The 15,308-nt window shown below is 55.7% G+C and overlaps 9 protein-coding genes across 9 annotated transcripts; 3 read left to right on the top strand and 6 right to left on the bottom strand.

Moving 5' to 3' along the window:
* Nucleotides 1-517: 517 nt before the first annotated feature.
* Nucleotides 518-1,927, bottom strand: LY79DRAFT_592157 (zinc carboxypeptidase; the record flags this gene model as incomplete). The annotated part of the gene is made up of 3 exons (XM_060561379.1): nucleotides 518-1,140; nucleotides 1,193-1,307; nucleotides 1,361-1,927. 3 exons carry the CDS (start codon nucleotides 1,925-1,927, stop codon nucleotides 518-520), a joined length of 1,305 nt encoding a protein of 434 aa, XP_060411570.1.
* Nucleotides 1,928-2,441: 514 nt separating this feature from the next.
* LY79DRAFT_303341 (uncharacterized protein) lies at nucleotides 2,442-2,769 on the bottom strand. The gene has a single exon (XM_060552294.1). It carries the CDS (start codon nucleotides 2,665-2,667, stop codon nucleotides 2,497-2,499), a length of 171 nt encoding a protein of 56 aa, XP_060411571.1. The 5' UTR covers nucleotides 2,668-2,769; the 3' UTR covers nucleotides 2,442-2,496.
* Nucleotides 2,770-4,526: 1,757 nt separating this feature from the next.
* LY79DRAFT_520638 (Mis12 protein-domain-containing protein) lies at nucleotides 4,527-5,622 on the bottom strand (the record flags this gene model as incomplete). Its single annotated transcript, XM_060555265.1, has 2 exons — nucleotides 4,527-5,495; nucleotides 5,560-5,622. 2 exons carry the CDS (start codon nucleotides 5,620-5,622, stop codon nucleotides 4,527-4,529), a joined length of 1,032 nt encoding a protein of 343 aa, XP_060411572.1.
* Nucleotides 5,623-6,124: 502 nt separating this feature from the next.
* LY79DRAFT_592159 (uncharacterized protein) lies at nucleotides 6,125-7,376 on the top strand (the record flags this gene model as incomplete). The annotated part of the gene is made up of 2 exons (XM_060561380.1): nucleotides 6,125-6,199; nucleotides 6,255-7,376. 2 exons carry the CDS (start codon nucleotides 6,125-6,127, stop codon nucleotides 7,374-7,376), a joined length of 1,197 nt encoding a protein of 398 aa, XP_060411573.1.
* A 329-nt stretch (nucleotides 7,377-7,705) lies between these two features.
* Nucleotides 7,706-8,621, bottom strand: LY79DRAFT_592160 (Mss4-like protein; the record flags this gene model as incomplete). The annotated part of the gene is made up of 5 exons (XM_060561381.1): nucleotides 7,706-7,790; nucleotides 7,844-8,006; nucleotides 8,080-8,217; nucleotides 8,301-8,412; nucleotides 8,607-8,621. The coding sequence occupies 5 exons, from the start codon at nucleotides 8,619-8,621 to the stop codon at nucleotides 7,706-7,708; spliced, it is 513 nt and encodes a 170-aa protein (XP_060411574.1).
* Nucleotides 8,622-9,237: 616 nt separating this feature from the next.
* LY79DRAFT_661147 (uncharacterized protein) lies at nucleotides 9,238-10,123 on the top strand (the record flags this gene model as incomplete). Its single annotated transcript, XM_060562788.1, has 1 exon — nucleotides 9,238-10,123. Exon 1 carries the CDS (start codon nucleotides 9,725-9,727, stop codon nucleotides 10,121-10,123), a length of 399 nt encoding a protein of 132 aa, XP_060411575.1. The 5' UTR covers nucleotides 9,238-9,724.
* Nucleotides 10,124-11,122: 999 nt separating this feature from the next.
* On the top strand, nucleotides 11,123-12,294 carry LY79DRAFT_592161 (fatty acid hydroxylase superfamily protein; the record flags this gene model as incomplete). Its single annotated transcript, XM_060561382.1, has 2 exons — nucleotides 11,123-11,804; nucleotides 11,885-12,294. The coding sequence occupies 2 exons, from the start codon at nucleotides 11,123-11,125 to the stop codon at nucleotides 12,292-12,294; spliced, it is 1,092 nt and encodes a 363-aa protein (XP_060411576.1).
* Nucleotides 12,295-13,342: 1,048 nt separating this feature from the next.
* On the bottom strand, nucleotides 13,343-13,724 carry LY79DRAFT_561421 (uncharacterized protein). The gene has a single exon (XM_060558404.1). The coding sequence runs from the start codon at nucleotides 13,574-13,576 to the stop codon at nucleotides 13,358-13,360; it is 219 nt and encodes a 72-aa protein (XP_060411577.1). The 5' UTR covers nucleotides 13,577-13,724; the 3' UTR covers nucleotides 13,343-13,357.
* On the bottom strand, nucleotides 13,715-15,212 carry LY79DRAFT_561424 (uncharacterized protein). The gene is made up of 2 exons (XM_060558405.1): nucleotides 14,410-15,212; nucleotides 13,715-14,353 (listed from the first exon to the last, which is right to left on the bottom strand). Exons 1-2 carry the CDS (start codon nucleotides 14,771-14,773, stop codon nucleotides 14,190-14,192), a joined length of 528 nt encoding a protein of 175 aa, XP_060411578.1. The 5' UTR covers nucleotides 14,774-15,212; the 3' UTR covers nucleotides 13,715-14,189.
* Nucleotides 15,213-15,308: the final 96 nt, after the last annotated feature.

The following is a 15,308-nucleotide window of genomic DNA, read 5'->3' on the forward strand; positions in this document are numbered from 1 at the left end:
AAGTCCTACAGCTGATGAGATTGGGCGTCTACCAAGACCCCCGCGGAGCATGTAGTAGAATGAATTCCAATGGAAACAGGTCTGTTGCTCGCATGCCAGCTTTTACGACGCCCGAATTTTGACGTCAAGCTCGCTGCCAGGGTTACAGAGAAGCATTGCATTGAGATATTGGGGCTCGGGTGACGTGGAATATGGTTCTTCAAGGACAACTATTGACGCCGAGATTTTTACACTTTGTCGTCATTACTCATAGGGAACTAATACAGGCTCTGAGACTACCAGGCGAATCCAATCGAAGCTCATATAATATACAAGCTGCCAGGCGCGGCTAAAGACGAGGGCCAATGTTCGTCCGAGGAAACTGCCACTGAACCTCTTTCAGAGGACGCATCCATGGGGATTTTGCTGGTATCGTGTGTCATCGATCGGGTATGATTCTCTCAAAAGAGATGTCAGAGCCAGAGCCTTTCCAGACGTGACTTGCACTATAGACGTCTTTGGCAATCCGACCACTACACTAGCCGACCGCGCTGAGGACATACTTGATGCCCTCCCAATGCTCCTTGACCGTCGGCCAGATAAACTCGGGTGCCAGAATAAATCCAGAATCTCCATCCCCACCACTCTTGGGCCTCAGCTCAACACTCCACGAGTACGTCGCGTTGAGAGCTCCATGATGGAAGTCTCTTGCAGAGCCAGTTGAGTAATACAGAATTTCACACGAGGGGCCGACCTGATACTGCTCTCCACTCGTTGCATTAATAGCGGCCGCGTACCCGGCGCCGACGTCACGCTGCGCCTGCAGGTTCTTGGGCAGTACCTCGGACTGGCATGAGAAGCCCCAGGGGAGCAGGATGAGCTGCGAGTAGCTGTGCCAGTCTATGAATAGGCGGACCCCGCCGGGCTTAGCGGCCAGCTTGCGGGAGAGGGCCGAGAGGACGATATTCTCGGGCGTGTCGCCGGGGGTCAGTCCATGGAAGGTTTCACTGCAGGGATCGGCGGAAACGCTGCCATCCTCGAGAGGAAAGTCCCACTGGAAGTCCCAGTTCCGGTTGCCGTCGGTGCCGATACAGGTGGCATTAGAGCGCGGCTGACGGTTCTTGCGCCAGAGGCGATCCGTAGTCTGGCTGTATACGAAACCTGACAGGCAGGCGGTTAGCAAAGCAAGTCATCGTGGGAAAGTTGCACTAACCATCCGGGTTGTGGAAGGGCACGATGTAGAAATCATATGCGTCAAAGAAGGCCGTAACGTTCTTGTCTCCCGACTTGTAACCGTTGATGAGCTGGTAGGTCAAGTACTCGACGGTCTGCATGTCTGTTAGCGACTCGGGTTCTCGCCCGCGCCATCGAAGCAACCAACCAATGTTGTGATCCATTCCCTGGCATGAACAGTGCTGTGCCAGAGGACGACGGGCTTGGTCCCCGTGTCGTTGCCGCCCCAAAGACGCAGCCCAAATATGTTGCGCCCTTCGTACGAGGAGCCAATGTCCAGCCACTCCGAGTTGTTCGGGAACGCGGTCTGGAGGTTCTTCCAGTACTGGACGTGATCGTCGTAGGGGTGATAGGAGTCGAACCAGCTCAGAGGGGGCAACTCGCCGCGCTTGGTTAAGGACGCGGGCTTCTGGGCCGAAGACTCCGCCCTGATCAGCTTGCCGAGATCCTCGTTCAAGAGCTGTTTCTCAAGGTCTAGCGACTTGAAGCTGTCAATCTCCTTGGGCGGGATCGCCACCTCGATGAAGCCGTTCTGGGCAGCGGACGGGAACGATCTCAGGCGGGAAAGGTCTCTTGGTGCGTTGGCGGTAGACACTCGGTAGACCTGATAGCCGTCATAGCTGATCTTGTCGTCTCGCGGCATCGCGGCAGCTCCTGGCCGCAGGGCAGAAACGGTGACGAGGGGGGAGAGGAGGAGGGCGGCGGTGAGCTTCATCGCGACAGACTGACCTCGCACAAGTCGCTGGTGCGGCACACCAACTGAACTCGGCGGCAGTACGCCTTATACTTTATACGCCTTCGAACAGCATGTCTGGATGTATTTCACGCTGCTCGTCGCCTTGCCCAATTTGGCGCGCACTCCCTCCTCCTAGCCCGGCAAACTTAGTGAGCGGGAAGTGAGGGGTTGACGGTTGATGACTATGCAAGCCAAGACTGCGGTGCTTGGATGACGTTCTTGGAACTCGCAAGCCAGCATGAAATCCGCGCGCTTTCCTGTGAACCCCTTTTCGGCGTGGTGAAGACGTGCAACGACGTCGATCGCAACGTCGTACGGGCATGTGGAGCTACTCCTATAAGAGCAGGTGCGAAGGGCAGTCTGGCAAGTTGCTCGGCCCTGTCTCTCTTTCTGGCCATGTTGGCTGGGCTGCGAGGGCAACAGATGCTATATTCGTAGGGCCAGGATAACCCCGCCTGTCGCTTAGAATACCAAGGAGGGGGCGAGGAACTCAAGGCATGCAATGTAGGGTCCGGGTTGGCAAGGCTGGGAATTCGAAATAGTGTTCTTCAATGTCGAAAATAGCTTTGCCAATCTACATGTCTTGCCACCGAGGCGGGGTAGAAATTGGTTACAGTGGTACTCGATAACCGTGACCCAGCATGCCGATCCCCGGGTTGTGGAGGATTTCCACCACCGTTCCGATCCGACGGTGGGCCTCGGCTTCGGAAGCACCCCATACGTCGCCGCGGCTGAACTTTCTATCGTAAAAGTGATTGTTCTTTGTCGAAGCGTGCTCTCGGTCCGAGACCAAGTCGACACTCTCGCATATGAATAGTTGTTTTCTCACCAATCTGTCGGTTCTGACGAGGACTGCATACCATGACCCCTCTTCCCACTGAGTTCTGTCCCATGAAGACTCCAATCTATCACGCCCTAGCATCTACCACAAGGACACATTGCCTGTGACATCAAGAAATTCCAGCAATTGCGTCGAATCACCATCGGATTCCATACTATCGCAGGCTAGTAGTCTTTGGTTTCGAGCTTTGGCGGTTGACGCGGAGTAATGCCAAGCGCCCACCACGTGGACGCCAATTAAAACCCCCCAGTACCCCACGCCAGGTGATCGCAGCAGGTGTTTGGCCCTTCTGATACGTGAATAATATGGCCGCCTGCCTCTCGCCGTACCAAAGGGCCGCAGTTTGAAAGTTGGGTATTCGAAGCGCGGCATGGTTCCACGCTTCCGGATAAGCATTTGGGGCGTCAGTCCGTAGTTGCAGTTTCTCCTACGCCCCGGCGTTTTGGGATGAATCTCTCAGCATCGAACAAACACGCAACGGAGATCAGATCGAGCTTGAGGCTTCTTCCGGCACCGATAGCATGATTCCTCGCTAGAAGATTAATGATACGGAATCAGAAAGCCCAGCAATGCCCGTGAGCTACGTGTTTGGCTAAGGAGAGATCAGCTTCACAGGGCTGCGACAAGTTTTTCCAGCCCTTGCAGGTGCTCATCGCGGCTGAAAAGGCGGCTCCGCTATGGATGGATACAAACGACCTTGATAGCACGATGTCTTCGAAACCATACTCAAAACGGGTCTCGCCGGTCGGTGCGATTGCTTGGGAAAGAAGTTTCTGACGTAAGGCCAGCGCTTGATTCTAGTCGTGTCGAGTTGCACCACGAGCAACTCATAATCTAGGCAGATCAGCATAACCCAACTAGTCCACCTACCATTCGAGTCCGATATTCCCAGGTCCCATTTATACCAACCTCACGTTGGTAGGAGTTTCCCTAAGTCATTCGACCTTTCATTCTACAACCGAGCCCAGTGAAGGGTCTGTAGGCCTGGAGGTACTTGGTATGAAATCCCGGTGTTTTCAAGTGAAAGCGTTGCTTCATGCAGTCAAGGGTCAAGGCTGGTCTTTGGCCGTATTCCGAGCCTTGGTTTTACGCAAGTTTTGCTTGTTGAATTCAGTACGCCCATACCTGTCCATGATGTTCCGTCACCATGGAACAATGACTCATCACCGTTTCATTCAAGGTATTCCATCCCGAACATATCCATGCGTGTCGGTTCAACGAGAGCCTTACCTCACCCGAGGCAAGACCCGCTACACCGAGCCGAATTCTCTGAACAGCTATGAAGCGGCTTCCGTACTCTTGTGATCGAACCCTGCCTCTTCACAGTCTGCCGACAACGGTCGCGATTGCTCAGCGGCTCGTGATACCGCAGCATCTGACGGAGCGATACTGGTGCTTTTATTCCGAGTGATGGATCCTAGTCTTGCCCGACCATGAGGGATAGCCTGTTGGCACCGATTAATGACAGTGTTCCTGTCGCTGAGATTTGATGCTCGTGTAGCGGATGCCGATGCGTGTTGGTTTCTGAACCACGCTCGGCACGGTCGGGTCGAACCGAGGCGGGCTCGGTGAACGTCGTCACAAGGTTCGGTCGCTAAAGCTGTCGATCGATCAGATGCGTTTCCAGGCAAGCCGTCGAGCGTACTGGAACAGGCTCGCCTCGGCGCCAGTGCTGGGAAGGCACCGCCAGCCGGTCGGATTCTTCGTCCTAGTCAGTCCAGATCCGTGGCTTTGATCTCATGACTCGTCCATCGCGTCGGGATGATTCTGTTCGGCGGGCTCCTGGGAGCCTCCTCCCAGCGAAGACACTACCTGCTCCAACCCTTCAACTTCGTCCATGGCAAACTTCCTGCCCTCACCCTGCCACTCGCCGTCGCGGACCTCTCCGTCTTTGCCAAGCTCCAAGCCCCGTACGTGCTCAAGATGCTTTCGTGTCGCACTTTCGACATATTCTAGTCTCTCGCGCCTCCAGCTTTTGTTCTTCTCCGGCACATCCTCGACGTTGGACGGGTCCTTCAGATCAGGCATGATGTTTCTTAGGGAGGTCGATAGTGCCCGCAATGCCTGCAGTTGCGACATGTTGAACGCCGTCGTCGTAGTGAGAGGCGTCTTGTAGTCTCCCTCCGTGAGATCGCCCTTCTCCTGCAGGAACTGGAATGGCGCCCTGTCGTCTACCCCTTCGACCTTGACCTCCCCCAGCGAAGCCCGCGAGCCGGCGGGCTTACCGCCGACAACCCCCCGCAGCTTTGCCAGCAGTGCCGCGTTCTTAGCCTGTTCGCCATGCAACATCACGTTCAATCGCTGGCTCGCCTGCAGTTTCCTTCTCAGTGCAGCGACGCTCTCTCTAGTCGGGGCGTCCTCATGGACGGTGTTGAACTCGAGGCCGTGGTAGTGTGCAAGGCGCATCCAGTTTCGGTGGTTTGGCTGGATGCCTAGGATGTTCTGCATCACGTAGAGCTCGTATTTGTCAAAATTCTTGTCGATGGCTGCGCACAGTAGTGTCTCGAGCTTGTGGACGCCGTCGACGATCTCTAGCTTCGCCATTTCCTCGACATTGGCCGACGCATCCGGGCGAGACTTCTTCTGCTTCAATGCCTTTTCGAAACCGAGAGCTCTGGGAGGTGCTTTCGAAAGACCTTGCTCGACGCGGTCGAGGGTCTTGTCGGCTACTGCGTTGACATTGTTGATGATGCTGTCGAGGAGCGACTGTGACCGTGTCAGTCCGTGGCCGTTGTCTAGTGCGCTTGATGGATCACAAGGACAGACTCACAATCGGCGCATATCCGAGATGCTCCGTCAGGAGCTCGACGTCGATGATGTTCCGTTGCGCCATCGTGGCTGATTGCTGATGGGTCTGCTGGCAGTAAGATTGTGGTTGGGTGGGCTGCGACGTACGGTCCGGGCGACGCGACTGACGCGACGAAAGTCAATATTTGGCAAGGACTTTGGGACAGGGAAGGAAGGAAGACTACAGGCAGGAAGGGGCTGGTGGGCCTGAATCGCAAGGCCATCAAGCATGGGCACACACACCGAGTTTACAGCGCCCGATGTGCAGGAACACCCCTATTTTGGCGATTCAGCAGCGGGGCGAGGCGCCTATCATCTTTCCACTGCTACCTACATGTACGCAACCGACGTCACGCAGGACTAGGATGGAGCGCTGACTGAGAGGGCCACCGCTGGAGACGATTTGGATCTCTACCGGCATTAACATTAATTGCACAGCATTACAATTTCTCCCTTTTACACAGGCACAGGTCAGTCTCGACACTAAACGGACACTCTCTTTCCTCTTCTTCCTATTCTTCTTCTTCTTCTCCTCGGACCCGTCGACAATGTCCAGCTTTGGAAACTTGATGAAGAATGGATGGCACCCTGAAACCCCGGGCACCACCTTCAAGGGCCAAGTTGTATGTCACCGTCGGCTTTGGCACGCCATTGAAGAGCACACTGACCGATGCACAGAACGGGCTGCTGGGCAGAAACAAGGACGATGCCCGCAAGGAGGACCGAGTAGCTCGGCCTTTGTCGTCTCTACAGGACCCCTCGACCTTTGCACCGCCGCCGAAGCGTGTCCCCGGTGCGAACCCTCCTCCTATACCGCCATCGCGTTCGAACGCAACGTCGCCTGGAGCCCCACCGCCGCCTTACGAAGACCCAAGTCGGTACCAGCAGCAGCAGCAGGAAGAAGAGGAAGAAGCTCCCCCTCGCTCGTACCGCGTTGACACCACGGGTCTCTCGACCGCCCACCTACCGCCGCCCCCCGGGAGGAAGGATGGTGCTGATGGCAGAACACCGCCCCCTGGTCAAGCCGCCGCACGGCCGCCGCCCCCAAGCCTACCGCCCCGACTCCCGCCCAGAACGCCGTCCGCAGCGTCAGTCACGTCACCTGCGCCGTCCGCACCGGCAGCAGCCAGCGGCGGCGGTTACCTGAACCAGAACGCGATGAGCAGGCTGGGAGCCGCAGGCGTCTCGGTGCCAGCCCTGGGAATCGGAAAATCCGCGCCCGAGCCACCCACGAGATCGAATGGCGGTAGCCCAGCGCCGCCGCCGCGAAACGGTGCTGGCGGGCAGATGAGCGAGCTGCAAAACCGGTTTGCGAAGCTGGGCAAATCCTCGGGTCAATCGTCGAGCCCGCCGCCTCCGACCGAGGGCACGACGATGGAGCAGAAGCAGGCCGCCCTCCGCACAGCGTCCAACTTCCACAAGGACCCCTCATCTGTGTCAATGTCCGATGCCCGCTCCGCGGCGTCAACATTCAATAACTTCCGCCAGCGGCACGGGGAGCAGGTGGCTTCGGGGGTCAAGAGCGCGAACAACTTGAATCAGAAATATGGCATCTCCGACAAGGTGGGAAAATACGCTGGACGGGTTGGCCAGCAGCAGGAGGGAACCACAGGCAGCGCCGGCGCCGGCGCGGCCCCTGGTCCGCTATCTCCTCCGCCCGGGCTGGTGAACGCGATCGGGAAGAAGAGGCCGCCTCCTCCGCCGCCCAAGAAGAAACCCCAGCCGGCGCCGCCAGCACCTGGGGCTGGCGACGACGACGAGCCGCCTCCTATCCCATTGGCGACGAAGCCGACGTTTTGAGCAGTCCAAGCACTGCGTGGGACAAAGCGGGGGGGTTGTGCACTCCTTACCCAAAGCATTCATCTCTGGCGTTTGAGTGGTGGTCAGACTGCCCTACGGGGTGCGGTTCTCGAAAACCCAACAGCTACTGTAGTTCACACACGCAAATTGGGGACGTTGTAGGTCATCGTTAAATACGGCCGACACTGAGTGCACTTTTATTTATTTTGCTTGCTACGGATTCGAAGGGATATATGGCAAAGCAGATGGACGTTGTAGCAAGGTGCCGGGCTGTCAAAATCGGTCCGACACCGTCAAAATCTTGAAAACAGGAACGCCCGGTCCAGATTTTAAACCTTCATCTCCGAGAGACCGTGCTGCCAGACGATGATGTAGGGAGTGACACCATCCTCACGGTAGTTAAGGAGAACGACCCTGCAGTCTGATTAGCATGGGTTCGAGAAGATGACCAAGATGAGGTATCTTACATTCCGTCGGGGTTCATCGACTCGCCGGTGTAGAACTCGAAGTCCTTGAAGTTGGGGAGGAGCTTATCCTTGACGTAAGTCTGCGCGCCCTTCTCGAAGGCAGTGATCTTCTCGGCGGGGGCACCCTTTTCCTGGAGGGCGGACTTGACAGCCTTCATGTAGCCTGTGGGAGCCGTGTCAGCTGCTGTCCAGAATGTGTCCGAGCCATGCCCATGTTGAGGGGAGAATCCACACACCCTTGAGGTAGGTCAAGTAGCCCTTCTTGTCGAACTGGGTGGACTGGAGGCGGAAAGAGTGGACGATGTTGTTGACCTTGACCTCGGTGTCCTCAACACCCTCGTCGGCCTCCTCAGCGGAAGCGTTGGCACCGGTGTCTGGAAACTCGTCAGAACGCTGCTCCTACTGCGTGTCGAAAGCGGGCGCGGGGTAAGCGCCGCAGGAGGGGGAGTTCACGCACCGACTTGGACAGTGCCCTCAGTGATCATGGCACAGTCGGCCTCGTAAACAATGCCATCGATGTCCTTGAGATCGTAGGAGTCCGAGATGATCTCGTCGTCCGTGATAATGTCCTATTCGAGTGGTGGGGTTCGGTCAGCCCAAGATTTCCCGTATTCGAAATAAAGACATTTGCTGTTTTTCTTCCCCCTGCCTAACGGCGGCGGGGTTACGGAGGAGGGGTAATAAAAAAAAATGCAGCTTGTGCGCCAGCACGCCGTGGTTTGGTCGATGGACTGCAATTGTTCCGTTTTGGATAGGAGCGTACCTTGTAGATAATCATCTTGGCGGTTTGTCTGGGAGGGTCGAGAGGATCGGGTTGGCGAGACGGAAATTCGTTGTCTGGGTCTGGAGGAGTGAGAGATCGAGCAAAGAGAAGGGGGGTCGCTTTTGAAGGGCGAAAAGTGTTCGCAAATTTGGTAAGTGGGAGGACTGTGTCTGGTGGGGTATCAGGCGCTAGTCTATATCGAGACTAACCCAGGATAGTTCGGCGGGTATCCGTTAAGAGTATAGCAGGAACGACCATATAAAGCACTAACAGTATGACGGGCAGCCCGAAGGGGCGAGAACACTCACTACCTACCTACGCGGGGAGGGGGGGGGGTTCTGGACAGTGCCCCATCATAATGTATCTATAGTAACCTTTGGGGGTCAGTATTGCCCGCCTGACATAGTAGGTACTAGATATTATGTAGCGTACATATTACTCCTGTCATTTACACCTGCTTTTCTCTAACTGTTCTAACTATTTTCTTTATTCTTACTTTTTTATGTCTATATCTAGTCATTTAGACTAGGCTGACATTAGTCTGCATTAACAGGCTTTTCTAAAGTTTTAGAGAAGAGCGTAGATCTAGAGACAAAAAGGGACAGAAAATCTGACGCATCACTTTAAATACAGCCTGTGCAACAATTGATATTCTGTACTGTATATATTCACTTGGTCATGATGATTGGCCACTGTCCAGAACCCTCCCTCCTGGATAGGTAAGTACCTACTGAACATTGCTAAACGCGGGACCAGAGGCTGTATGAACCTGGACTGAAAGAAAAGAAAAAAAATCATGTGTATCAATCCGGTGGGAGATGTAAATAATTCGCTATTTTGGCCTTTGCATTTTCTGGAGCCGTGCACTAGCTCAGGCTTCCGTGGCCGTCGTCAACATATCTACAATACGCTCAAAGGCTATCATCCTACGTAGTATCCGTAGAGTCTTGGTCTGATATGGCGGGCGGAGTAGTGTTCAAAGGTCGAATTGGGATGCCTTACCTAAGCGGCTGGTGCATCCGAGTCCTTGACAGCGCCGCTGCCGCTGAAAGGGGGGGTCCTGGACATGCTCAGTATCAGAAAATCGGAGCCGGGATAGCCTCAATTGCGCTCTGCGAATGCGTGGTAGTTGTGGATGCAGCCTAATATGCCCGACGCTGGCCGTCCCTCCACGTCACATGAACTCTGTCGACATGGAATACCGTCTGGCCTGGTGTCTGCGAAAGGCCCAGCATGGGCTGGAGTGGGATGGCATCCGTGATCAAGGTATGCCCTGGGAGGAGCGAAGAGCACAACACATCGCTGACGGATCGATGCCTTGGCCAATCCCTCTTTCCCAGACTGATCGTACCGAAAGTCCTGCGCGTCCCACTATTAGAGCCTCCACAGAGAAGAAGCCCTCTCTCGATGACAACTTTGAAGTGGGCGCATCGCGTCGTGAAATTGCCTTACCTAAGCCACCCTCTTCAATGCACTCCCGATCGCATCGCGGCGCCAGGGCTTATATAAACCACTGAGCAGTCCGCGTATCTGCGGGAGTGTCAGGGGGGGATTGGCCCCGGTGGGGCTGACACGACAACGTAGCAAGCCGCGCATGGTTGATGGTTGACTAGTAATTATGACAGCATTGACAAGCCCGCCGCAATTTACGCGAGCTAGCCTGTGAAAGCGGTAAGGTATGCAGTCAGGTAAACAATGGACGCATGTCGAGCCCGTGTAGGCGATTGAGAGCATTTCGGATACCACGGCCGGGGAATTCTCCAATTCCCGCTCCAGATCGATAATTCGGAAAGAAGAGGGGGCGAGCCCAATTGTGGTTCGATCCATTGCAAAACCGGGAGACTGTCGAAAGGCGAGAGGCCCGCGCCTTTCCACAAGCGAGATTGATAAAAGCGCATCATTCCTGGGTCTGGGAACCCGACCACCTGCGCGCGCAGCCTAGTCCTAGAGAGATGGGGGGAAAATTGCCCGCCTGTACTCCCGACGTTGCCGCTAGTACATCACTATCCCCGTGCCTTTGGCCCTGCGAGTACCTAGCAACGAGCGCCTCCAAGCACCGGGTGAGCAGGTCACTCTGTCGGACTGAACGATTTGATTTGGGCTGATTTTTTCCCCTGCGCATTGCGAACAAGGGCCAAGCTAGTCAATGCTGGTGAAACCTCGAACCAACTCGCCACAAGTCTGCCGACCTTTCCCACTCTTTGCTCTCTACTGCCTGACCTAGGTCTTCCGTCTCAGCCCTGCCGCTGCGCTACGCCTCTGTTGCTTTGACATCCGTCCCGCCCCCATATATCCAACTTGCAGCCACTCCTCCCCATCGCCATTGCTCGCCACACCACCGGTCTCTTCCTCTCCCGCATACTCCTCTGCACTCAGCATCTTCCTGCGTTCGGCGACGAGCAGTTCGATACCCCCCTTCGACCGAACCAATCCTTGATTCCGCCGTGTCCGAGACCGACCGAGGAGCAAAGTCGTCACCGGAACCCGCAATGGTCAACGAAACGATCCCACCCACGATGGCGGCAAACTTCACGTCAATGGCCGGCGACCTGCCTCCGCTACCGGCCTACACCCTCAAGCCCTACGCCGACATGATCCCGGGACTGCCGGATGTCTACCTGCGCATCTTTCTGCCCATCGTCGTGTACTGGGTTCTGTCCCTGTTCTTCCACATGATCGATGTTTACGACATATGGCCGCAGTACCGCCTGCACACGCCCGAGGAGATCACCAAGCGCAACCACGTCTCCCGCTACGAGGTCGCCCGCGATGTCGTCTTGCAGCAGCTGATACAGATCTCTATGTCCGTTTTCCTCGAGTACATCGACGAGGAGCAGCTCACCGGCCGGGAGGACTATGATGTCGCTGTCTGGGCCACCCGCGTCCGCATCGCCCAGCGCGCCCTGCCCACCTTCCTCGGCCTGCTCGGCCTCAACGCCGCCTCCATCTCCAAGAACATGTCCGCCTCTCATCCCTTCATCGCCGGCGCTCTCGCCGGCGGTCACTACCCCTTCCTTACCACCGAGCTCGACGGCTCCCACACCGTTGTCCCGGCCTTCGCCTCCTGGGAGCTACTCGTCGCAAAAGCCATCTACTGGCTCGTCATCCCCGGGCTCCAGCTATTTGCCGCCATCTCGATCCTGGACACATGGCAGTACTTTCTCCACCGCCTCATGCACGTTAACAAGTGGATGTACAGTAAGTCGCAACCAAGGCGCGACCCGGCCGAGAACCTCGGGCGTGGGCGGCGAATAGTTCACTAACACGGATTCCCTTAGCAACCTTCCACTCGAGACACCATCGCCTCTACGTCCCCTATGCTTATGGCGCCCTCTACAACCACCCTTTCGAGGGCTTCCTCCTTGACACCCTCGGTGCTGGCATCAGCTTCCTGCTCACCGGCATGAGCGGTAGGCAAGGACTGCTGTTCTTCTGCCTGTCAACCGTCAAGACCGTCGACGACCACTGCGGCTATTCTTTGCCGTGGGATCCCCTTCAGCACATCACGAGCAACAACGCCGCCTACCACGACATCCACCACCAGACGTGGGGCATCAAGACCAACTTCTCCCAACCTTTCTTTATCTTCTGGGACCGCGCCCTCGACACGCGGTACAAAGGCGACAGGCAAAACCGCATCCTGGCGGCCAAGGGCAAGGTGGCCGCAGTGGGAGCCAAGTCTGAATGAAGAGCTCCGAGTGGGCCTCGGCGATCCGAGCCGTCCGACGAGAAACCGACAAAAAAACAAACAATACCATAAGCCTGTAGCAACCGCAATTAGTACTATCACCACACTTCGATTCTGATTTCTGTACACTGGCGTCTTCACACCGGAAAAAGCTTGAGACTGGTTTTTGGATCCATTGGGAAACAAGGAAGCTGGCTTGTCGGCAAACCAGTCGTTGAGGGAGGGGGGGAGAAAACCCTCCCCCTTTTACAATTCATTAGGGAAAGCATTGGGACGAGGCGTTATCGTGTCAGACAAAGCAACGTTCGAATAACAAGGCGGGGGTGGAGTAGAGCAAAGGCAGTCCGGGTTTGTTTTCATTCCAATTCATTTTTCCACCCCCAGTATTGTGACCATGAGAGAAGAGAAGAGGACAACGGACACGCAGACTGGGCTTTGGGACTTGACGCTGTATTCTCCTTTAAATTTTACAACTCTTGTAGAGCATGTGAGTCTTTTCTTATTTCATTCCCCTCCGCTCGGCCCGCCGATGTCTCTCAAGATGTTCGCAGACGCGCTTGTTTTCGATTTTTCATCAATCAATTTTTATTTTTTTCGCGCTTGGAGGAATGTGGACACGAACTTTGGAGAGAAGAGAAAGCAACCGAAACAAGCCGGCTTACACTGCATTGATTAATGGAAGACATAACAATCTCTATGACGTGCGGCCGGCCAAGCCGGCCGATGAGAGGCAATGCTTCAGATATTTTCAGGTGCGAGCGCGTTCTGCGGCGCAACCGGTGTTGGGACGTAGTAAAGTGACAGCGCGATCGGGCGCGTGATGAGGTTTGGTCATCGGAGTTGGAGACATGTAACCTCCGAAGAGGTCTCGGCCGTCCGAGCGCCTGGGTACCTGCCGATGCCGACTCCTCCGACACATGCCTTAAGAAGCAGCGGCTGTCGTTGCAGGGGTGGGTTTGCTAGAGGCACAACAAAGACAGTACAACGCAGGTGTAGCAAATGGAATTATTGATCTCGGCGCACAGCTGCCCTACTGCTCCTCTGGAATAGCATCATCTACCGGTCATGGTTTGTCTTTGCTATGGTGGCCTAGGAGCCTAGTGTGCCAGCGCGTGTGCTGAGCCACGAGCGTCTGGGGGCATCTCGATGGATGGGGTGCAGAGGCGCCCAAGGATGCGGGAGGCGACATCTCGGAAGCGAAACCAGCCAATATCCTCACAAGGCAGACGTTGACTTGGTAGTTCGGTGCAAAGGTGATTTGTGTAAACCGCAACTCAGCCATCCCTACGAAACGCCAGGTCCCCCGCCGCCGTTATGGTCGCAGCGGCCTGTGCCTTTCTCCCATTCGGGCTCTGGCAACCAGGCCGGATTGCATCTGATTGCATCGGGGACCCATATGGGCAACTTGCACAACTCTCAGGCAGATGGGGAAGACATCAGTAGGTGTTTGAGATTGATTGCCAGCCAGGGGTTGTCCAACCACGGCCTGCGGTTTAAACTCGCGGTAGTGTACGACTAAGCAATCAAGGAGGTACAGCTCATGTGATGGACAATCCCTCCGGATCGTCATACATGATCTCCTGTTGTAATGTTCCCATGTAGAAAGCCTTCGTCCCGATTGTCATTGGCCATAACCAGGTCGCTATGGCCGTGGCACTTCAGAACGGAAACCGAGGGCTCGCCGAGCCCTCAGCATTGCTATTGTGTACCGGCGTTGCTTTCGACAGACATCCCACCGCCGGATAAAAAGCATCGTGATCTTTGGTTTCTCACAGTGTACCTTCGGATGGGAGAACCTGGAGATTGGTTACGAACAGGGGTCCGTTCCGTCGCGGCGATGGTACGGGCACGGTCAGCTGTCTCTCTTCGACTAAGTAGCAACCGCAACCACAGAGTCACTGGCGGTCTCGCATTCCAATGTTGCTAGTCTGCAGTCGGATCAAGATGTGGGGATCAAACGTAGGGTCTGAAAGGAATAAAAACATAGAGGCCGGGGCTACCATGGCTAGGCCAGGTAGATGAGAGCCCAGGCAATACCTAGGCAACAAGAAGTGAATGCCTATAGGAGAGTAATGGTCAATGTAGCGGTCAAAAGAGACGAACCGTGGGACAAACATGTTTCTTGCGACAGAGAGTACGGGTCTGAGTCGTGACGGTAGAATGGCAGAAGCGGACAGGGTAGGCCGCCGTCGCCTCCAGTTGCTTGTTTGAAGAGCTGCAAAAGAAACGCAGCTATCGAGTCAAGTCGAGACCAGTCCGGATCGAGTCGGCCGTAGCTAACGACTGAGTACTGAGTACCGCAGATGAGAAACTTATTCAGGCGGAATGGAGCAAGTGCGGTGGTGTTTAGCCGAGACCACGGCTTCCCAATACCGTACAAGCCTCTCGCTGTGCTCGATATTAGAGTTAAGCTCTGAGACCAGAGCAGGGCGCAACGATACTTCAGAAATGCGACTTGCGTATGATTGGGCAGCCGCATCGTTTGCAGGCAACACCAACTTCCCACTGCAGGTCGGCGGCCAGGTGGGAGCCGTCTCGGGACTCGCCCAGCGCCGGCTTGTATGAAAAAAAAACAAAAGAAACAAAAACCAGGAAGCGATTTGAAAAGTAGAGAGAGAAAGAGGGGGAAAAAAAGAAAAAAGAAAAGGGCGTGCGGTCATTGTAGACAGGGCCAAACCGTCGACTTCAGCTCAAAATCCGCAGCGAGATTGCTTTTGGTGAGCGGCAGCCAGCATGGAGAGCGCAGCATCCGTACCAACACGAACCCCTTCGGAAGGGTAACAGTTGCGGTCGCAACGTGGAAGTGGCCGGTCTGTGTGGGCACACGCCGTCGTCTTTTGCGTGCGATGCGGCCGTTTCGCTATTGATACCATCCTCCCGGCGCCGGCCGGAAACGCAGGGTTCTGCGTCTGGTACCTTGCGCTAGTGCTCCCACTCCACAGTGGGGACCTACCACGGCAAGCGACCTAACCAGACACGCCTGTCAAGACCCGGCCTGTTGGTGTTGTTGGTCA

Source organism: Colletotrichum navitas (genome assembly GCF_030913465.1).
Source record: "Colletotrichum navitas strain CBS 125086 chromosome Unknown LY79scaffold_54, whole genome shotgun sequence".
Lineage (NCBI taxonomy): Eukaryota > Fungi > Ascomycota > Sordariomycetes > Glomerellales > Glomerellaceae > Colletotrichum > Colletotrichum navitas.